Source organism: Kogia breviceps, chromosome 7, assembly GCF_026419965.1.
Source record: "Kogia breviceps isolate mKogBre1 chromosome 7, mKogBre1 haplotype 1, whole genome shotgun sequence".
Classification (NCBI taxonomy): Eukaryota; Metazoa; Chordata; class Mammalia; order Artiodactyla; family Physeteridae; genus Kogia; species Kogia breviceps.
In genome coordinates, this window is record NC_081316.1 from 5963628 (window position 1) to 5987319 (window position 23692).

General features: G+C 40.5%; 2 protein-coding genes across 9 annotated transcripts in view; both read left to right on the plus strand.

The window, feature by feature from the left end:
- The window catches only part of API5 (apoptosis inhibitor 5), a 29723-nt gene extending 20561 nt beyond the window's left edge, over positions 1-9162 (plus strand). Inside the window, exons 12-14 of one of the 2 annotated variants that reach the window (XM_059069923.2) lie at positions 1815-1891; positions 2414-2550; positions 7034-9162. In XM_059069923.2, coding sequence (XP_058925906.1) covers positions 1815-1891; positions 2414-2550; positions 7034-7056 — 237 coding nt within the window. In that variant the 3' untranslated portion in view covers positions 7057-9162. Of the gene's footprint in view, positions 1-1814; positions 1892-2413; positions 2551-7028 lie in introns of both variants that reach the window. The other variant, XM_059069924.2, reaches the window with a different exon arrangement.
- A 7961-nt stretch (positions 9163-17123) lies between these two features.
- The window catches only part of TTC17 (tetratricopeptide repeat domain 17), a 148309-nt gene continuing 141740 nt past the window's right edge, over positions 17124-23692 (plus strand). For 3 of the 7 annotated variants that reach the window (XM_067037030.1, XM_067037031.1, XM_067037032.1), the window contains exon 1: positions 17127-17303. In XM_067037030.1, the coding sequence (XP_066893131.1) occupies positions 17145-17303 (159 nt within the window). In that variant the 5' untranslated portion in view covers positions 17127-17144. Of the gene's footprint in view, positions 17304-21648; positions 21724-23692 lie in introns of those variants that run through there. The other 4 variants (XM_059069917.2, XM_067037034.1, XM_059069919.2 and 1 more) reach the window with 3 other exon arrangements.

Sequence of the window (23692 nt, forward strand, 5' to 3'; positions counted from 1 at the left end):
CATGGAATAGTTACTTTTTATCAGAAGAGAAAGGGAAGCTTTTCAGAGAAAACAGTGAGACGTTGAGGGATGAGTATCATTGCCAACAGGAAAAGTGAAAAGGTATTAAAAACAGAAGAGGTAAGAATACTGACTCATCTCAAAGAAAATTTTTATCATAGCCACCATTTATTTCAAATCTTAAATATAAATAATCTCAAATGGTGGATTAATACATTAAAATGTGAGATTTGACTTTATTTGAACTGATGCTGTAAGTCAAAGTTGAAGATATACTATGATGTTAAGAACATTTTAAACTTAGCAAATACTGTGACCCAACACATGGAGATGAGACAGTTTCCTGTTCAGGAAACCATAGTGATTGAAAGATGACTGCAGCAGGAAGTTGTCTGGGGAAGCGTGATGAATAGAGTCAGCAACCAATGTGTAGGGTACCTGACCAAAAGATTCTGAAATAGTTTTTTAATATGACATAATCAATTCTTTGTTTTAGGGAAATCACAAGAAAAAGTGGTGTGCTTTGGTCCATCCATGGCATCTGCTTGCAATCTTTAGTCCCTACCTAACCAGACGCATTTAATTCCAAAATTTACCTTCACTTCTATTTCAGTGAATCCACAAACTATACTCCAGTTTCCCATTGTCACCTGAGATTTAACATGTTTAAAATTGAAGACTTCCCCCTTCTTCCTGTTGACACTTTAATAAATAACATTATTATATGCTAAATCACTCCAGCTAGAAACCTCAAGCATTTTGTGTGTGTGTGTGTGTGGTACGCGGGCCTCTCACTGTCGTGGCCTCTCCCGTTGCGGAGCACAGGCTCCGGATGCACAGGCTCAGCGGCCACGGCTCACGGGCCCAGCCGCTCCGCGGCACTTGGGATCTTCCCGGACCGGGGCACGAACCCGTGTCTCCTGCATCGGCAGGCGGACTCTCAACCACTGCGCCACCAGGGAAGCCCAAGCATTTTTGTTTCAAAGGACTTTCTATTGGCTAATTCCCTGCATTTATCTGCTACCCTGGACTTAAGTTTTATATAGTAGGAGGTGATTTTTATTCACATATTCATTTTAACTGTGAAAGAAACTTAGTTTACTTTTATCAGATTTTGCCTGTATATAAAAATTAGAGTAAAACTGGTAAGAAATGTTAGGTAAAATACCAAGAATAAATATATTTAGAAATTCATTCATAGTTTTGAGGGTATTATGAGGTTAAATTATTTCATTTCTGGATTATGTTAACATGTAAATTCAGCAAATATTTGCATTACCATATATTAATAATTTAGTACTTAAATCTTGTGGGTTTTTTCCTTATTGGTAATATATAGATATTTGAGGGGAAGAAAAACATGATTAGCCAGACCTTTAGTTTTGTTCTAGCTTTGAACCACTTAAAAACCTGCAAAAGCAAATGCAGAGTGCACCACTGTATCTTCCTTAAAGCACGTCAGTGACTGCACCTGTGCAAAAGAAACTACTTGTGGATTTGATTAAAGTTGATAAATATTGATATTTTTGTCCTATAACTTGAAATGACATTTGAAAAAAGTTAGCTGCAGTTTCTTAAGAGATGTGTGCAAAATAACATTGAACTAATAGATGTAGTTTGCAAACAAAATTGTCCTTGTTTACTTTTCTGTTGCAGTTTATTTTTTAGGTTATTATTTTAGTCATCAGCACAAAAGCAAGAAGGATAAATTAGTTTCCCTTCCTAAAATTAAAATGTGTCTCCCTGTTTCCTACCCTTACCAATACTCCCTGCACCACCAAACACATTAGAAATCTCTAATTTTGTCTCTTCAGGATCTCTTCCACATTCCTCCTTCTTATAAGAGCACAGTAACATTATCCTGGAAACCTGTACAGAAGGTTGAAATTGGGTAAGAAACATATTTAAAGGGATTAAAGTGTTCTAATATTTGATTTACAAATACGAAAAAATGTGAATTCAGATTTTACATTTCCTATACAAAATGGTACGTTATTAGTTAAATGATTCTTAATAAGATGTTAAACTATGATTATTAGAAGCATGACTTAAAATATAAAATCTAATCTAGTATTATAAAATAAACTGGTAGAATACGACTCGGGAATTTTCAAACCTTTGTCTGTATTGCTGTAACTTAATAAGACTTTCCTGACAAGTTTTGATAAAATGAGTCACTTGTGCATAATCTATGAAGCTACATATTTCAGATTGTTGTAAAGCCTTGTAAATGCCCCTCTGACAATGTCTGCATAACTAAAGCACAGTTAATTTCATGACATCAGAATATTATTTCCTTTTTTCTGATGTGACTGTCATCTTTTGGATGTCTTTTGTAACAGATATAATAAATATATTGATAGCCTCTGGTATAAAAGAATTTTTTTAATTGCTGTTCTTCCTACCATTATAGGCAAAAGAGAGCCAATGAAGATACAACTTCAGGCTCACCACCCAAGAAATCTTCAGCAGGACCAAAAAGGGATGCCAGGCAGATTTATAATCCTCCTAGTGGGAAATACAGCAGCAATTTGGGCAACTTTAATTATGGTGAGCGTTTCCGTTTGGGTGCAAGCAATATGAGAGACTAGGCAGAAATTGTGTTGTACTTGATTTTAATTTCTAATTAAATAGAGTATCATAGTTCTTTCAGGTGCCTTTTCGAGTTAGTTTGGGGAACCTGAACTGTTGGGGAAACAACTTAACCCATTCCTTTCTGACTCACCCTTGTGGGCTCACTGAATTGAGCACGTAACATTGAGAACCTGAAAAATGTGCCTCTTGTATTCAGAGGAGCCAACAGGAAAAAAAAAGGAAGGAAGATGGCATGAACCATCTTCCTGGTTTTCCGTTTTAGCTTCAAGGCAAGACATTTTGTGCATTCTCCCTCAGGAACGTATCTAGCTTCCATTCTTGGCAGATGTGGTATTAACGATCCTTCTTGGACCTTGTCAGCCTACTGCTTGTCCTCCCATCTTCTGCACTCCTTCAGAAGGAGAAGTCCTAGAAGGTAGAGTCAGATGTGAAAGCATCATCTAGCAAAGCAGATGTGTCCCGTTGCAGTCTCCCACACTGCCCAGAGTGCAGTCCTCCTTTCAACTTCAGACATTAGTGCAAGGAGAGCTTCCCACCAGTCCAGTCTCTCCCAGGGCTGTTGAATCAGAAGTGAAGTTTGCCTCACTGGCTTGTAAAGAAAAATGGACAAAAATTTCACTGACTCACATCCTTAATCTTGCTTAAGAAGACCAAGTTTAATATTCAAAACCAAACATACTTGTTATTCGTCTTGGTTACCAAGCAGAATTGATTCTGCAGTAATTATTCCCAAAAAAGTAGATTCTGAAGAATATGCTCTCTATAATTGTTTCCAGGGTGAGATGATTGTGACATTAAGTAAATTCCTCCTACGATAGCTAAATTCCTCTAATATCTGAGCAAACAGATTATAGAAAGGCAATTTTAGATTATGAAATGAACCCTTCTACTCTAGTCAGACTCTTTGAAGCAACTTTAGTGTAGAAAAGATCACTGAACTCTTTTACTTACATAATAGTAAATGTGCATCTCTTAGCTTCTTTTCCTACCTGAAATATAGGGATAGCATAGAGCTTAAAAACTTCAAAAAATATTTGCAAAAGCATTTTGTAAATGGAAAGGATTCTGTTACTTCATTGTACCAAATATTGTCCTCTGTCATTTGTATGATTTAATGTGATGTTTATCAAAACCCTTCTTAAAATTAACTATTCTCTCAGATACTATCTTCATTTGATATAGATGAAAGTAATCAAGAGGTATGGCAATACATAGAGAATTAAGTTGTATTTATTTTCACTTAGGCAAGTCAGTTGCTCTGAATTTCCATAAGCATTCTGCCCTGTGAAATTCATTACCTGCCTGATAGGGAGAATCAGATGATGTGATGCATGTGGAAAAGAGATGTGAAAAATGCAAAGCCTTAAGTTGTATGTGATTTTTTAAAAATTATCAATGTGGAAAAAATAAGCAGTTTTACTCAGGACAAATATCCATGGAATTCCCTGGCAGTCCAGTGGTTAGGATTACACACTTTCACTGCCAGGGGGTTTGATCCCTGGTCAGGGAACTAAGATCCCACCAGCTGCATGGTGCGGCCAAGAAAAAAAAAAAATCCAGAAGTCACAACTTGAGTTATTCCATAGTCATCAAAGTAATAGAATGGCAAAACAGACACAACTGTTGTCTTTTGTGTCCGGTATTACTGTACTTTAATATTCCTATAGGGGTGAACCTTGTAATTGGAGTGCTTGTCATAAATTGAATTACAAAGCAAACTAAACTCTGATTGTTCTTATTGGAAAGTAGGAACAAAATTTCTGCTAGTACTTTTATTTTGGGGAGTTGAATGTGTCAGATTATAAGTATTCTCATAGTAACAATTCAGAGAGTTTCCCTGGATTTCTTTCACCCATTCGGTTGAAAACAGTTCTTGGTACTACAGATAAGAATTGGTGCACCAATCTACTTCAAATTTTTTCTACCTTTTTTATGTCCTTTCCTTAGGGAACTGACAGTGGGTCAGGAAGAAAGAGAAACTGTTGGATTTTTTTTTCCTGGGATGTCAGAGTTGTCTCAAAGTTGGAGGGAAAAGGTGTTTTGTGTTCTTGAGTCTTTAATACATAGATTTTATTATCCACATTTGGCAAAACTATGATAATTCCACTTTTCTGTATCAGCCAAGCTCAATTTTATTTTTCCAAGGAAGACTGGTTCCATGGGGGGGTTTTTTTGTTTTGTTTTTAAAGAGTCATACACACTGAAGGGTTGGGAAATTTACTCCTTTTGTGTTATAGGGAACCAGGTAGTACTAATATCGCTGTCTTATTACAGTGAGCAAGTCTACTGCAAAGAAAATAGATTGTGCCAGTGTCATGGGCCTGAACTTGTTCACTACAGAGAAGGAGCCAGAATTTGTGATTGTTCTTTGAGTCCATGTAGGCATACTTAGACTTTTTCCTTATCCAAGTTTATCACTTTACTAACCAATGTCTCTGTTACTTGCTTTATCAAATGGCGTTTGTTCCCGTAACTTAGTTCAGCTTCCTGGTGCATTTTCAGTCAAATTATTTGCAAACATATACCCATGTTTAGTTTTCCTTCGTGCAGAACAGAGTTCCCTGGTAACCCACAAGTACTAATTCTATGTTTTGTGACTTGAATCCTTCAACTTTTACCTTTTTAGAATATAAAAATAATTTTTAAAGTGTAATTTTAACTGTAAGCAGTGTTAGTAAGCTTGAAACCATTGAAAAGATCATTAAAGTGCAGAATAGTCCCTCAGGATGAAGAAAAAAGAAAGTTTGGTGACTCCCTGTACTGTAGAAATGGCTGCCTTGGTTGCAGATCAGAAAGAAATAGCCAATATATAAAAGGTAATCACAGCAAATAATACCTTCATACTGTGTATTTAATATACTTATTAGATATACTGAACAGTTGAGGGTAACTGAGTCCTTCATATTGAAAAACAATTGAAAGGGTAGATTTTAGTAGTCTGTTAGCTTATAGCTAATAATGATAGCTATGGGGGTGTTGATTTGTTAAGTGTGTTGATGTAAACTGAGAAATGAAGGTTTTATAATGAGTATGATGGGGGGGAAATATGCAGACATCTGCATGGGTAAAGCCAAGTCTTAAACAGTCAAAAGTGCAGGAGTTACAGCATCAAGAAGTTGCTGTATTAAGGTTGCTATGCTCCCAGAATGCACCACAGTCATTGCATCTATCACTGGGAGTATCTTACCCACAGATGACCTCTGATTTTCTGAACGTGTTGGCTCACGATGGTTTCATTTAAACAGTTTGCATAGCAATCAACTTAGAAAAATGTGTCATGACATGAGAGATGACTTTGAATCAGATTCTGTTCTGTTACACAGGTAAATGTTGGCTAAGCTGGGGAAAGGTCTAGTTAGTTTTCTAACTCAAGAGTTTCTGGAGGGGGAAAAAAAAAAAAGAAGAAATCAAAACATCACCCAAATACAGTAACTATATTTCTAGCCATAATGGCAAAAAAAATGGATTGCAATACTGACTTGATAGCAATTTTTCAAGCCTTCAATATTATGGATCAAAAATGGCAACACCAGGTTCTTTTTATTGCTCCTAACAAGATTGCTGCAATGAGGAAGTGTGAAAAGCTCCAATGAGGAGATTCCATCTCCAGAATTAGAAGTTTGAGACTTTTACTTACACATGATGAAAAGTCCTGCCTTGCTGATAACTTCAGTCACTTTTCTTCACTGGAAACACTCCTTTGAGGAATGTTTCTCTGGAGCTGTGAACCAGACTGACCAATAAACCAAGGACTCGTTCTACCACATGACACAAGTAACTTGATTTTTCAGCAAAAGATACCCTTAATTTACATCAGTAACCCAAACACTGTAATATATACATGTCACCCTTTGGGCAGCACTCTGAGCAGCTCATGCATAGCTGAAAAAGCAGTGAGAAAAGCCGTCGGAATTTGTATCAACATTATTTTGAAATATGGTGAGCAAAACAAATTGCCTGTTTGTTGCATTTGAAAGGTACATTTTTCATTCTAGCCTGATTTTTCAGAATTGATCATTGATAGTCTAAGATATTTTACATATATGGCACTAACTTTTGAAGGCCAGTGGCTTTAATTCCATATTAAGTATAGAAATTTTTCTAGTTTCATTAATTATCTTTGGTAGTGATAGACCCCAAAATAAAGAACTAACAATGTAGTTATAACACTGTCACCTTGAAATATCTTTATTAATGGGATACATTTAGTTGAGTACCTACTGTGCATGTAGGCACCTTGTGATATATGCTTTGGCATGTATGATGCCCTGGGTTTATGTGAAGATTGAATTTGTAAGTGGACCAGCAGAATGCCGATGCCGTTTGTATAGAGCCTACTGCTACCTCCAGAGCTGCGAGCTACAGGACGTGTGTGTGTGTGCCGTCCCATGAAGTCCTGAACGAGACCTCAACCCTTGTTCGCTTTTTCGTAGAGCAGAGAGGAGCCTTCAGGGGAAGTAGAGGCGGCCGAAGTTGGGGAGCGCGAGGAAACCGTAGTCGGGGGAGACTCTACTGAGTGAGAAGTCGGCCTTGAGCGTTGTCAACATACTTAACTTCTACTACTCTACTCATTGGATTGCCGGGGACGTCCCTTGACAAAGACTGCTGCCTTCAGCTAACAACTTAATGTTCTTTATACCTTTCTATGTACGATCTACTTTTGTAACAGACCATGGTTGTGTCCAAGGTAAAACCACAGCGATATTTTTGGATGCTTTGTCTGCAATCTTGACTTGTTTTTGCAATATCACCATTATTCAGACTTCATATTGTGAATCTTTTAAACATCTTGATAATTTGTTATTGAGAGCTACTCAAATCTAAAATGTAATAAAATTCAGTCTAGTTCTGATACCTGGTAAAAACCATCAGTTCTGAAAGGTTACTGACTTTCCTGTCCTCTCTGTCTCCCCCCAGCCAACATATGGAGAAGAGTAATGGTCAGTCTTGGCATTTTATTGTCATTGTTATTTAATAAAGCCGCTAGGCCATGGTGCAGCATTCCTGGCTTCTGTCAGAAAAGCAAAATACTTACCAGCTTTCTTAAAATGTAGAAATGACATTACATTTTTAGGAGGAAGTAAGTTGCTTTGCACTGCTTACTTAACTCTTCTCCATATGTTGTGATATAAATTTTTGAATATGGGATCTTACTTACTATTTGCATAGAAATGTGTATGTATAATATACATACATACATGAGCATATATCTGTGTATGTGTGTGTGTGTATATATATATATGCATGCTGCGAAACTTGACTACACAACATAAATCATTTTTAAAATTCCAGGAACGGGTAGTCTTTGACACGGTGATTATCCTTTTGAGGCTGAATCCATTATTAACTTGTTATCTAGGTTTTCCTTCCAGTAGTGAGGGCTTTTGAGTCAGTTGCACTTACATGATTATTGTTATTTAAAACTAAAAATAAACAAAGGCTGCATTTTCAAAGATAAATTTGGAGATCCCTGTTGGAGAAATACAGTCAGAATATTGAATCTGATGTACATATAGGTTTCTACAGGATGAGATAGAATAATTTAGAATTTGGGGATTTGATAACCAGGGCGGCCCAGAAAAAGTGACTTGGTAACATGGTATACCAGTAAGTAAGGTATGCTCTCTCAGTTTGCTTTTGCCACTTTCAAGATTTTAACTTCTCAGGTTATTAATCAAAATTATTGTATAAGTTAGTCAATAGAGTCTTTAGGTTAAAACAACAGATGGGGGGTTTGTGGAGTGTGTAATGTCATGGGCATTTTTAGTAGCATAGGCCCTTTGCTCGCATTTGAATGTTTCATATATTTTTGTTCCACAGTTAATCTTCCCTCCCCCAGTTTGCTATTCAAATCCAATGCCTGAGTGACATTTTCTAGTAGTTCGACATTTTTTTTGAGGCATAGTTTGTGATTCCAATGCAGGTGTCTTCATTACTGTTACCTCTATATTGGGGGGATAGGCAAAACCCCTTTGTTAGAATTACTGCACATGTGTATGGGGAAAATATTTTTTGAAGACTAGAATGATACAAGTGAGCAAAAGAAGTTGGTCAGCTTGACTATGGAGTGGTGGCAATAATCTCTAAACATTCCAAAAGACAGTGAGCTGAACCTAAGCTCCCTTGGAACCTGGGCAGACACAGGAACATGGAATTGCCATTTGGAAACTGTGACCAGGTAGCCTGGACCTTAACGGCAGATCAGCCAGTGGCCTAAAGCCATTTCAAGTATAGATGCTGTTTTGGAACTACAGTTATATAAATTTGAACATTAAGTGTAATTCTCCCTCTTTTTCTTTTTAATATTTGTAAACTCAAAGCTGAGCAGAAGTGACTTTACTTTCTAAAGTTTGATATTAAGTTGACTGTGTTCCTTCCTTTACCACCTCATTGTTCCCCTTCCCTTTCCTAAGGCAATAGCGCACAACTTAGGTTATTTCTGCTTCAAAACTTTGAATGAAAAACTTCATGCCATGCTTTTTTTCTTTTGCAAGACACCTGTATATCCCCTTGTTCAAATGTAAATGTTCCCTTATGCTTTTGAAATAAATTTCCTTTTGTAATTTTGTTTTGTGTCTTGTTGTCTTATGATTATAACTTCAGATTCTTGGATATTCATTAAACATTTATTCATTGCTTCTCGTGTGCCAAACAGTGTGTTAGACCGTGAAAATATAAAGATGGACAAAATACTGCTCTGCTTTCAAGGGTTCAGTATTGCAAGTTATCTTTCATTTTCAACCTTTTGGATTTATCTTTAGAAGCTAATACCCTTCTGAAAAAAGGATTTGGTTCTTTCTGTCAAAGCAAAACATCAGATACTTGCCAAATCATTATGAAATAATTTCTTCCCTTAAGTTATTATGTAAAGCAACTTCTTATTTTGACTCCCAGCCTTTATTTGTTTTCCTGAAGTAGCACCAAGGATGGATCAGAAAAAGTTACCTAAATTCTCTTGGTGATCACATCCAGTCCTATGTCTCTAACACCGTCTACATGCTGAGGACTGCCAAATATATATGTCCATCCTTTCTTGCCTGGAATTTCATAATAGCCTCCTGATTGATCTCCCAGCTGTTACACTTGTCTATAGCCTGTTCTAAACACAGCAGCAAAGAAACATCCACTCTTCTACTTGAAGCTGTTCAATGACTCCTCGTTTTAGAATAAAAATCAAAAACACTGCCATGGCTTAAATTAAGTTTCTGACCTCAGCTGCTGCTCTGCCCCAGTCAGTCAGCTTCATGCAGCTAGGCAAAGACACACTCCTACCTTAGAATCCGCACTGGCTGTTTCTTCTAGCGGCATATCTGCCTGTCTAACTCCAGCCCTTCGACTGCTCAAAGATCACCTTCTCAAGGAATCCTGTTTAATACCCGCAATGCCCCCTTTCTACCCTGCCAAGACTCCAGAACCCACTTACCGTACTGTGTTCTCTGGAGCATTTGCCAACTTCTAACATACTATCCTATTTATACTGTATATTGGGTTGGCCAAAAAGTGCCTTCAGTTTTTAAGTAAAAATAAAAGGCATTTTTCATTTTCACCGAGAACTTTATTGAACAACGTATTCACCCTTTTGTTCCACTACCTTCTGCCATTTTTCAGGCAACTGCATAATTCCATCTTCCCAAAACGTTTTATCTTTTTGAAACAAAGAATTGTTCCAGGTGCCTTATACAGTCTTCCAGGGAATTGAAATTTTTTCCCTTAAGAGAATTTTGTAAAGACCGAAATAAATGGAAAGCCGAACGTGCAATGTCTGGTGACTACAGCGGACGAATCGGAACTTCCCAGCCAAGCTGTAACAGTTTTTGCCTGGTCATCAAAGAAACATGCAGTCTTAGGTTATCCTGATGGAAGTTTATGCGTTTTCTGTTGACTAGCTCTGGATGCTTTCTGTCAAGTGCTGCTTTCAGTTGGTCTAATTGGGAGCAGTACTTGTTTGAATTAATCATTTGGTTTTCCAGAAGGATCTCATAATAGAGGACTCCCAATCCCATCATATACACAACATCACCTTCTTTGGATGAACACCGGCCTTTGGTGTGGTTGGTGGTGGTTTATTTCGCTTGCCCCACGATCTCTTCCATTCTAAATTATTGTACAATATCCACTTTTCATCGCCCATCACAGTTTGTTTTAAAAACGGAACATGTTCACTACGTTTCAGTAGAGAATCGCATGCGGAAATACGGTCCAGAAGGTTTTTTTGCTTAACTTGTGTGGAATCCAAACATCAAAGCGATTCACGTAACCAAGCTGGTGCAAATGATTTTCAGCACTTGATTTGGATTTTTTGAGTATGTCAGCTATCTCCCGCATGGTTTAATGTTAATTGTTCTCAATTGTCTCGATTTGATCGCTATCAGCTTCAACTGGTCTACCCGACCATGGAGCATCGTCCAGCGAGAAATTTCCAGCACGAAACGTCGCAAACCACTTTTGACACGTTCACTCAGTCACAGCACCTTCTCCATACACTGCACGAATCTTTTTTTGTGTGTTTCGGTTGCATTTTTTCCTTTATTGACATAATAAAGCATGATATGCCAAAAATGTTGCTTTGTTTCTTCCAGCTTCAATATTAAAATGGCAACACAAAAATTCACCAATTTTGATGTCTTTTTTTAAATGCTGACATGACAGCTGTCACATACAATCTAACAAAATTGTTTCAACTGAAGTTAAAGACAACTAAGTGCTACTAGAGCCATCTTAATGGGAAAAAAATGGACGAACCTTTTGGCCAACCCAATAATTTACCAAATTTTTAGTGTCTCCCCCTGGTAGAATGTAATGTGGCTAAAATGCCACAAAGGTAAGGATTTTTGCATTTCGTTCATTGATAATGCCATACATCTAAAACAATGCTTAGTACATAGTAAGCTTTCAATAAATCATAAGTAGAGGCAGTGTTTTATGCTGAGGATATAGTGGTGAACAAGATAGGCAAACTCTAATGGAGTTTACATGCTATTATGCAGAGGCTAATAAACAAGCTGATTTCAGAGAGTAGTGTTATGAGGACACTGAAGCATTCTAAGGTGATAATTTGTAAGCTCACATGAAAGAATGGTTAGAAAAAGTCTCTGAGGAATTCATTTGAGCTGAGTCCTGGATGATGATTTGGAGCCAGCCTAGTGAAGATCTCAGGAAAGGCGTTTGAAATGGAGGCAACAAGACGTGCCGAACACTTGGCTTTAAGAATACCAGGCTGTGCTAAAGAATGAGTTCTCGAGTGCTTGGGTTCCTAATCTCGACCCCAGAGCTCCTAAACTCACCTTCGGTGACCTACTTTCAGTAACTCGAAGGGCACGTGCTCTCTCTGATCCTGGGGCATGTTTCCTCTGCCTGGAAAATCTTCGTTCCCTGACTCTCCCTCTCCCACTCATCAGGCTAACGTTCCTTCTTCAGGTCGCCTGGGAAGCCTTTCCGCCCGGCTGGGCGCAGGACCGCGTACACGGCGCTCCTCGGGCTCACTGTCCTTCCTCCCCGGTTTGGAAACCATGGGAGGAACTCAAATCAGTTCTCATGGGTAGAAAACAGCAAGTGGGATTTAATTCTAGCAAGTGTGATGGAAACTAAAACAAATGAAATCTAATTTATCAAAATCCTAAGAAACTGTAGGTTTATTCCTAGAAGTTGTACATGTAAAACGGATGTAGCCACAAATAAGAAAGTCAAGTAAAATGCTGGTCATCATAAAGAGTTGATAATAGAAACAAGATCTGAGACAAAGCCTAGACAGACTACTACATACAGTTCCAGTGTGTATTCTTCAAGAAATACATAAGAATAGGAAACAAGAAAAGCAAATGAAAGATGAGGGAATGGTATTTTTGGAAGGAAAAACTAAAACTTGGTATGCTATAAAGTGATGGATACGATCAAAAAGCACAAACACACTAAAAGGTTTGAATGGAATGAACTTGGATTTAATCATAAAATCAGGATCCTGAAAGTTCGGTGTATGTGAGCGAGTAAAAGCTGGGGGTGGGGCGGGTATGACCTGTAGCTGCTTACAGACTGAACAGTCACAATACAATTACTCCATAGAAACTGTCGCCCCCAAATGTATTAACAGCTGCAAAGATCTGGATAAATTAGTGGCTGGTAAGTCTGTATCAGGAAAAGTCTTTTGAGGCTGACCAGCATGTTATCCTCAGAGCAGCCCTAGGGTCACTATGAGTTAGATCCCTGGGCTCATTTGACACTTGGTCTCATCCAGAGCAGTCCTCACGCCTCCGACTGCCAGACAAACTACTGGCGAACTATTTCTAACTGAAATTACTACATTTCATAATTTCGAATGCAATTACTATTTAGGTATCCCCTGTCTCTGCTTTGAAAACCCTCTTCATTGTGTGTATGGCTGCTGGGGAGATACACCTGGATAGCCCCTGCTGCCATAACCGGCCTCCCTCCCTATCCACCCTTTCAACCTCCACCAGTTCAAAATCACGGAAGGAATTAACTATATGTAGCAGGCTGCCAATAATTCCTTCTAGTCCCAGTCAAACATGCTGCTTCGCTTATCAAGATGAGTCTGTTTCCATTTCCCCTTAAATCTGGGCCAGCCTTGTTAACTTTCTTTGATCAATAGAATGCAGAAGTGACACTTTTCTGGGCCTGGCCCTCAAGGAGCCTGACAGCTTCTACTTTCACGCTTTTGGAGCCCTGAGCCACCACATAAGAAACCTCTGTAACTAACTACTGGGACTGAGAGAGAGAGGCCCAGCCACCCCTAGCCATTTCAGCCACTCCAGGTAAGCACTAGGCATGAGTGAAGCCGTTTGGAAATATTACAAACCCAGCCAAGGTCCCAGCTGTATGAAGCCTTATGAGTGACCCCAGCTAACAGCAGGAGGCGCAGAACCGCCAGCTGAGTCCAGCCAAAAAATATGAAATATAATCAATCATGGTTTAAAGCTTAAAATTTAAGCCACAAAGATTTACGTTGGTTTACTATGAAGCAAAAGATAATCATTTAACAGAATTTAAACCAGGGTGTTAACTCTCCCAGGATTATTTATATCTTAAGTATTTTCTCTAAGAAGTAAACAGTATAGAGATCCTTCACAACATTCAGATAAAGTGGCCCAAGAGAGGAAATTAATAATCCAGGAAGATCATTTTATCATTGTCCAATTCCAAGCTTCAAAAAAAATCTATAATTTATAAGGATAGTGATAAATTAAAGGACCTATGTGCTAAAATACTTTATGCTGAAAGACCAAATTACATGCAGTTATGGGTTTTCCTATCATTTGTCCAACTAAGAATTGAATCACAATTTAGAGATTATCAGCAATTTTGGTAACTACCATCTTATATTTCTACAGGTTTTATGTAAGCATAAAGAGAAAATATGTACTTAAAATGGAAAAAATATCAGGTCTTAGAACAATAGAATAAAAGAAGGGTAACAGGTGATCTATTTGGATATAGAAAATTGGTAGCAACAGTTTTATTTGGATTAGAATTTTTCATTGTTTTATTCACATAAAATGGGAAAGCTACCTTTTGGGGGTATAAAAAACTAAACAAACTAACCACTTAAGTATGGAAGCTTTATGGAAGATAAAAATACATTAGTATAGGAGATGCTTCCTGCCCTCAGATGCTACAGTCTAACTAGTTAAACAAAGAGCTACTCAAGAGTTTAGCTGTTCAAAATGTACAAAGTAATATCACAAAGCAACATGGTATTAATTGTCATATTAGTGTTACAGAATTCAGAGGAGGCAAATAGAAGTTGACAGATTTTTTTACAATCTGGGATTTAAGCTGTACCTTAAATAATATATTTTAAAAGAGCAAGAGAGGGATTTTAGTCAAGAAACAAGATGAGCAAGAGCACTTCTAAGTGTTACTGTGTGATGCTTAATACACAGTTCAGTAAGACCAGAGGTGTGGAACGGCAGGCAGGATTCTAAGATGGTCCCCCAATGATCCTTTCCCTCATAAAATCTTCCCCCTTGAAAGTGGGGAAAATGTGTGAATATGATGTCATTCCTCAGTTTCACGTTATATGGCAAAGGGAATTTTTGCAGATGTCACTAAGGTTACTAATCAGTTCATATGGGGCTACTCAAAAGAGAGGTTATCCAGGTAGACCTTATCTAATCACATGCATGCTTTAAATCTGGGCCTAGAGATCAGAGATGGAAGAAGTCAGAGATATAAGTGATGGAGACATTTCCCTGCTTTTGCCTTGAAGAAACAACTGCCATGCTGAGAAAGCCACATGGCAAGGAATGGTGGGTGACCTAGGAATTGAGAATGAGGACAGTGAGTAGCCAGCGAGAAAACTGGGACCTCGGTCCTATAACGGCAAAGAACTGAACTCTGTAAAAACTTGAAAGCATTTGGGAGAAGCTCCTGAGCCTCAGGAGAGATTGCAACCTTGGTATAAGCCATGTGAAACACTGAGCAGAGAACCCACACACACCATGCCAGACTCTTGACCCATGGAAACTGAGATAATAACTGTATGTTAAACTGCTAAATTTTGTGGTAATTTGTTACATAGCAACAGAAAACTAACACAGGATCCCAAAGGACAAGGGTTATCATTTAAGGAAAATGAAGGTGGGTGGTACGTTAAAGCTATAGAAGTTACTATTCCGCCCCTTTGCAAGTTAACTTGTGCATGTCAAAGAAATTGCTGATGGCCAAAAGAGGGGATGTTGGAGCTTCTTTCAAACGCCTCACCATCCTTCATCCATGCTCAGGCTCTGAAGTTAGGTAGACCTGAATGCAAATCTGAGTTCTGCTGCTTATTAGCTGTATGATCTTGGCCAGATTACTTAACTAGCCTACGTCTGCTAAGTTAGTGAAGACTAATTAGAACTATGTGTGTACAGTGCCCAGTATGTATTAAACACTCAACAAATGTTAGATGATGGTGACTGTCATTATTTAGTAGCTTTATACACAAGTAAGGTTTACTTCTATGCCTAAAAATAAGATGCTGAGAACATACAAGAAACTCTTACAATTTGCCACCAATTTCACCTTTTCATACTTAGTGCTTATTCTGCCTGAAACAGCACCTTTGCTCTAAGACTTTCACTTGGTTGGTCTGTCTCTTCTACACATGAGCCCTTACACACCCCCAATATCCTATATGTGAATTGTTACCTTGCCAATATCCCACCAGACTGCACACTGCTCAGTGGTCAGATTTTCATACCCAGGGTCTAGCAGAGCACCAGGCAAAAAAAGCAGGTAAGCCATACATTTTTAATGAAAGTAATGCTCACCACTTCAGTACTCTTAAGAAAAGCGGCTCTAAGAAGACATAAAAAGCCAGTACTGTGGTAACGGCTTCCATAGCATGAAGTGATGTTTAAACACTTGGCAATTATTTGTTTTCTTGCAATACACCTGAGTAGGGAAGTGGTCAGGCCTAATTCTCATCCTCCTTTTCCCAAAGAAAAAAACCCAAAGCATAATGAACCTAAACATAAAATGACACATATAGCTAGAAGGCAGCCCTGACACACCTAAAACGACATAGCTAACTAGAACCTAGAAGCCAGGCTAGTCCGCTTGGCCCGCGTGTTGATGCACTAGAAAGAAGTGCTTCTCAAACTTTAATGTACATACCAGTCACCTGGGGCTCTTGTTAAAAGGTAGAATCTGATAGGAAGAGACATAAGAGCCGAGAATGTGCTTTTTTAATAAGCTCCCAGGTGATGCCAATGCTGCTGGTCTCCACATCGAGACCTATGACGTTCAGTAAGGTAGTCACTAGCCACACGTGGCTATCTAGCCCCTGAAATCTGGCTAGTCCGAAATTCGATGAGCTATAAGCGTAAAATGCATACGGATTTCGAAAACTTGGTACAAAAATAAATATCTCAGTAATTTCTAATAATAATTAGATGTTAATAATAACCTAATAATCTAATAAATTTCACACTGAACTAATAATATACTGCATATAATGGGTTAAATAAGATGCTGTTTCTTTTTTTTTTTTTTTTAAATTGTGGTTCACGGCTCACGTTACGTTTCTACTGGACGGCGCTGCCCTAGACTAACAACCCTCCCAATTCTGAAGCTCCCCCTATTGTGAGGTTTTAAGAATAAAAGAGAACCTATCCCTTCCCTGAGGTGTTTCGAAAGCACACCTTTTATTTTCCAACCATCTGACACAATCAGAAATAAAAATAATTTTTTTTTTAAACCAAAGAGTTATATGTATATACTCTGAGCCCTCTCATTTTGGCTTAGGCTCCAACTGGAACACTACTTTTCTCTCCCTCTGGCTCCCACGCTCCGAGATCGTATCACGCACAGGAAAACAATAATAAGAAAGCGGTCTCCGACCTGAAGCCAAATTGGGCCAGCGCCAGAGGCCGCGCTTCCCCGCCGCCTAAACCGAGCCCGAGGCCGAGGAAGCCGGTAGACAGCTGGCAGCGCCCCCTCGGCTCCTCCTCCTCCTCCTCCTCCTCCTCCAGCGTCGACCTCCCCAAGATGGCGAACGGCGGGGGTCCACTTCCGCTTCCGGTGTGAGCGCCCGGGCCAGGGGGGGCAAGATGGCGGCGGCAGTGGGGGTCCGCGGCCGGTGCGAGCTGCCACCGTGCTCCAGTCCAGGCTGGTTCCTCAGCCTTTCCGCCTTGCTGAGTGTGGCAGCTCGAGGGGCCTTCGCCACCACGCACTGGGTCGTCACGGAGGACGGGAAGATCCAACAGCAGGTAGCGTCCAGGGTGTCCCTCTCCGCTGGCGCCCGCCCTCGCCCGGGGGGTGGATTCCCCGGCCCGGCCCGGCCCCTGGCTGTTTGGCTCCGCGGGTCCCCGCCCCCAGCCTGCCGTCCCACTGTCCCGGTGTCGCGGTGTGGGCGACCTCCGCCCTTGGACCGGTCCCCTTCCCACTTGTGTCCTGGACCTGGCCTCGGCCGCCTGCAAGTTCTCAGGCTTCCACCCCTGGGGCCGGGCGACTCTCCCCGGGAGTTCGGGTCCTGGGGACATTATCTGGCTTCCTAGCTTGAAAACCCGGATTCATTATCCCTCCTCTGGTGCGTCTCTGGCCCACGCGTCACCAGCCCTCCCCGAGGAAGTAGAAAGCAGGTGGCAGCGCCCGGGTGTGCGCGAGTCCTAGGGAGGTGACAGCTTCGGCACCCCTAGGCAGTGTGTCATCTAATGCTACTTCCCCCAGTCTCCTGTCCCACATGCTGGCGTTCGTGTCAAACTGTGGTGGTTTCAGCTGGTACCGTTACCCAGGTCAGCAGGGGCTCGTTAGACACAACACGCACACTCTCTTTGCGAAGGAATGCTTGAGGATGCCTCTGGTGGCGTTGCCTGCATCTTTTTAGCAGTCAACCGCCCTAGTATCCCAGTGTTCTTTGCATTGTTTCTTTACCTAGTTCCTGTGACCCAGCCCCTCCGGGAGGATATGCGAGTTCCCGGATTCTTGTCAGGTTGAATTAATTCCTCAGAGGAGAGGCTGCTTTTCTTACATAACTTTCTGATGGCCTGTATTTTGTGAATGCTGCTGATGCCTAAAGAATGCATGAGCGTGTGTTCTGCTACAGAAACCTGATAAACTTAATGACTTCCAACACTTGAGAACAATCCTGTGAAGTCCAGCAAACATTTAGAAAGTGATCTGTGTGCCCCGTGCAATTTAATTTAGCCCACCTGTCTGAAATGTATTAACCATTGTCCTGTGAAAGTACTGGGTTGTATGTAATGAATGGTGATAGGAACACAATGCTAGGCTTACCTTTGTGTAGAGTAAGGTTCACATTTAGATTCATCATGTGATGGCAAATTCTGTCTTAAATGTAATGAATGAGTAAAGCAATTTAAAAGTCAGCATTGGTTTTGGTGAGTGGTTTTCAGTGTATATCTGAGAAAAGACTGACTCTGTGGGGTGGCATTTCTCTATACCTAAGTTACATTAGAAAAAAATTTCCTTTTCATGGCCATACCAGCTGAGATTTAAAATATGCATGTGTGTTTCAGAAACCCTAGACACACTGACAAATTCACATCTAACAAAAGATTGGAAAACTTGTGTGAATCCTGGTTGCTTCTGTCCTCCTTCTCTCTCCTGATGATGGTTTTGCCTGAGGCCCTTATGAAGGGAGATGTGGCGTTAAGTCCTGCTGCATTTTGGGGAGCCCTTCTCCTATTGGCTCTTTTGCAGGATTGTTTTGGGCCACAGCTATGTATATTCCCTGACATTGACTTCTTCTCATTTTGATGTTCTGCTACTCAGCTGAGAAAGTAGCCCACCTGAAAAGTGGTAGAAAGCTGATGGAAATGTATTTATATGCTGAACATTGCAAAGGGAAAGTAGAACCTGATTTGGTTTTTGTTTTTTAACACATTCCTTCTTTTTGCACATTGGGTACATATGTTTTGGTGGGGGAAAGGCAGGGGTTACTAAAAACTTGCTTGAGAAAGGGAGAAATCTACAGAACCTTCTGGATCTCTTCCAAGTCACTCCTACAGTAGGTAGTTAGGCTTAGAGTTAGGTAAGCAAAATTTCTTTACTACATGGCTTTTTAGTGATCCTCTGGTGAATTTTCCAGTACTTTGCCACATAACATTTACAGTGTTAAGTCCAGACAAGTACACAGTTTTATACCAGAAGAAATAAAGTTGGTGACTACAGTGTAACAAGAGGCTAGGGATGGGAAGTTGGATTTAATCTGAGGGGAAAAGCCCATGTAAATAAGGTAAGAGAGTTGGACCTCACAGTCAGCTTCTGAGTTCCACTCTGATAGCTCTGCATACATTACCCATGCAGCCCTTCCTGGCAGTAATTTGACTGCAGGCAGAATCCAAACCTCAATTTACATTGTGCTTAATTATCACATTTGGATATACTTATTAAAGAATTGAAAGGTCTCTTTAGTACGTGGATTTGGGTGTACTGCAGATCTATTCATACTTTCAGAAACATAACTAATTAAAATTTAGTATAGGAACTTCCCTGGCGGTCCAGTGGTTAGACCTTCACTGTCCAGTGCAGGGGGAGCGGGTTCAATCCCTGGTCAGGGAGCTAAGATACATGCCTGACCGCCAAAAAACCAAAACATAGAACAGAAGCAATATTGTAACAAATTCAATCGAGACTTTAAAAATGGTCCACATCAAAAAAAATAAAGTAAAATTTAGTATATGTACTGTGTCTTAACCAGGCGTACAAATCCCTTGCTACTTTTTTTGTGTGTGTGGTACGCGGGCCTCTCACTGCTGTGGCCTCTCCCGTTGCGGAGCACAGGCTCCGGACGCGGAGGCTCAGCGGCCACGGCTCACTGGCCCAGCCGCTCCGCGGCATGTGGGATCTTCCCGGACCGGGGCACGAACCCGTGTCCCCTGCATCGGCAGGCGGACTCCCAACCACTGCGCCACCAGGGAAGCCCCCTTGCTACTTTTTTTAGTTATAACATCTGAGTGAGAACAGAAGTATGATTTCATGTCTTTGGCTGTGCCGCACGGCTCGCAGGATCTCAATTCCCTGACCAGGGATTGAACCTGGGACACGGCAGTGAAAGCCCGGAATTGTAACCACTAGGCCGCCAGGAAGCTCCCTGATTTAATTTAAAAAAAATTTTTTTTAAATTTTATACGTTTATTTATTTATGTATTTTTGGCTGCATTGGGTCTTTGTTGCTGCGCACAGGCTTTTTCTCTAGTTGTGTTGAGCAGGGGCTACTCTTCGTTGGGGTGTGTGGGCTTCTCATTGCAGTGGCTTCTCTTGTTGCAGAGCACGGGCTCTAGGCAGGCAGGCTTCAGTAGTTGTGGCACATGGGCTTGGTTGCTCCGTGACATGTGGGATCTTCCCGGACCAGGGCTCAAACCCGTATCCCCTACAATGGCAGGCAGATTCTTAACCACTGGGCCACCAGGGAAATCCCCCTGATTTCATTTTTAAAGTTGCCTAATATTAGGGAAAGGGTTAAGGGCAAACTGAAATAGCAGGTCTTAGAAAATACCTTTTGAAACTCTTCACTTGATATTTATTTATTTTAATTCAGTTTTTTAACTTTTATTTTAATTAATTTATTTATTTTTGGCTGCGCTGGGTCTTTGTTGCTGCGTACGAGCTTTCTTTAGTTGTGGTGAGCGGGGGCTGCTGTTTGTTGTGATGCGTGGGCTTCTCATTGTGGTGGCTTCTCGTTGTGGAGCACAGACTCCAGGCACTTGGGCTTCGGTAGCTGTGGCGCGTGGGGTCAGTAGTTGCGGCTTGTGGGCTCTAGAGCGTTGGCTCAGTAGTTATGGCACACAGGCTAGTTGCTCCATGGTATGTGGGATCTTCCCGGACCAGGGCTCGAACCTGTGTCCCCTGCATTGGCAGGCGGATTCTTAACCACTGCGCCACCAGGGACGTCCTTCACTTGATATTTAAACCTATCCAAATTAAGTGTAATAGATCATTGTTTTCCAGAGTGAATGTGGGGAAGTACTTATGAATTAAAAATCTGAATTGCCCAAAATACAGACTAGATAGGGACATTTTCCATCATTATAGTTAAAGTTTTAAGTACAGTAAGCAGTCCTTCCCAGAAGAAGAGAACATTCGTTTGGCTTTTCTATTTCAAGCCTCAGCAGATGATAAAGATAGGCGCCCACAAGTTACAGACTGCAGACTTGTGAACATGCATATATATTGGAAGCCACAGATCTGTAGGGGGTTGAAATGGGCCTTTCAGTCAGAGCAGGGAAGCCGACATTGCCCCAGGCAGCCTCCTCACAGCCCAAGCTGAGCTGCTTCTGGCAGTAGCAGATGTCCAGTACTTGGCGTGGCGGCTCAGGGAGTTGTTCCTTTCCACAGTCCCCGCTCCATCTAGGAAGCATGCCATCCATGCTTTTAGGCTCTGCGTTTAATGAGCTGCCACTGTAGTGCCCAGTGGTGTTGTACAGGGAATACTGGAGCTGGGCTGTGAAGAGAATGCCCCAGTCCCTAAGTTCATTTCCCACTGCAGTCGGGGGACGTCTAAGAAAAGCCCCTCCTCTCTTTCTCCTCTCCAGCTCTGTGCCATTCGCCCAGCTTTGGGCTTTGGCATATACTTCTGAACCCCCAACGTCCCTGTACCTGAAAACTAGTAAGATCCTCTCACCTTATTTAAGCAAGAGTCCTTAACTTGGAGTCCATGGACTTGAGGTATGAGCTTTTATAATCTAGTTACTAGGAAGGTCTACCGTAACTAGATCTTTTGTTTGACTTCAAGATAAATTTCTGTTTGTTTCATTTTGACATTGATTTTGCTTAATTACTCTTGTGGCAACACCTGTTTTCTATTTTAATCACAAGTGCCTAGCAGTTCTCTTGCACTGAAGGTTAAATAAACTTTTGTGAATTAGCCTAAGAGCCTATCTGTCACATCATTTCTTTGGAAAAATTTATGCTTCATGTTACAGCTTACCAGCTAACAGATGAACTCTTGAAATGTTAATTAGGTCTAAAACTTAAAAATTTAGAGTATCAACTCTCTCATAACATTATATTATTTATTTTCTTTGCTGCTGTTTCCCTCTCCTCCAATCTTAGAACCATGGCATCTTAGATTTGGAAAAAATTCTTAAAGAATATATGGTACGACTCATAGGAGAGAAGGTCACCTAAAGACACAACTAATGAATGGCATTTAGTGGTAACAGTAAGTAAAAGAGTATTTATCTGCAGTAATGTGTAAGCGAGCACTTTATACTAAGTTTGAAGTGCTTTTTTTTTTTTTTTTTTTTTTTTTTTTTTTTTTTTTTTTGTGGTATGCGGGCCTCTCACTGCTGTGGCCTCTCCCGTTGCGGAGCACAGGCTCCGGACGCGCAGGCCCAGCGGCCATGGCTCACGGGCCCAGCCGCTCCGCGGCATGTGGGATCCTCCCGGACCGGGGCACGAACCCGTATCCCCTGCATCGGCAGGCGGACTCCCAACCACTGCGCCACCAGGGAAGCCCTGAAGTGCTTTTTTATCTGCATAACACCTACAAAGGAAGGAACAGAAAGAAAAATAAAACCAAATGAAGTAGATGTCTTCTCTTTTCCAGTTTGCTTTACCTTTGCAGAATGTTTTGTGATAACTTTAAATTGGGGGTGGGTGGATGGGGGCGGGTCCCAAATAGGTGTGAATTAATTTGGGGATCACTTAATCATTTTGCCTCCTGTCAAGCAGATGTCTTCGGAGTACAGATCCTTTTAATTGCTCAGAACAAATGAGATTTCTGACAAAACTAATGTTCTGACGCCTAGCAAACTTGGCAAAGAACTGTTTGATAAGCAACTATTTCAGCAACTATGACCTAGGGAAGAGCTATCATATTTAATTGGACAAACTGGCTAAATCTTTGTTGATTTTTAACAGCTTATAAGTGAAGGAGTAGTTTAATTTTGGTCTCATGTTAAGTGATTTGGTTAATCTGGGAGAGAGCATCCGTATTGTACTGTGAAGCTGACAGCTTCATTTTGGTGCTTTTCAAAACTGAACCCATCTTTTGACATAGAGCATGTTTCTATGTTTATACATTTAAGGGATTTACTTGGACCTAGAGGTCATATTGGTTATTCAGTAGCTAGGCACCTGCAATTTATACTAGATGTTGACATCAAAAGTGATTCTCATTCAATCCATCTTTTAAGATATTTCCCACTATTATTTTTCTTCTTATAAATTACCCAGGTATTAAGTTTGTTTATACGGTAGAGTAGTAATAGGAGCTTGGAAATACACAGATAAATTATAACTTTAAATACTTCTCCCAATTATTTATTGAAAAAATATCTATTGATGGCTTCCTTTTCACCAACCCACAGTGCTTTGAAGGGTCTGTTCTTTTCCACTGGCTACTGTGACACAAAATTCTCACTTTTCTTTAGGGACGGGCAGAGCACAGCTCCTTCTTAACCTTCTGGTTCTTTTTGTTTTGTCTCTTCCACCTCCGCTTATCTTCTGGATCAGTGGTTCTCAAACTTTACTTTGCACAAAAATAATCTGGGTGCCTGCTTAAAATTCAGACTCCCAGGTCACTGAGAGTGATCCAGTAGGTTGATGGTGGAGCCAAGGTTTCCACATTTTTATCAAACTCCTCAGGAGAGTGTGATGCAGATGGGTCACAGATCATTATGAGAAATTCAGT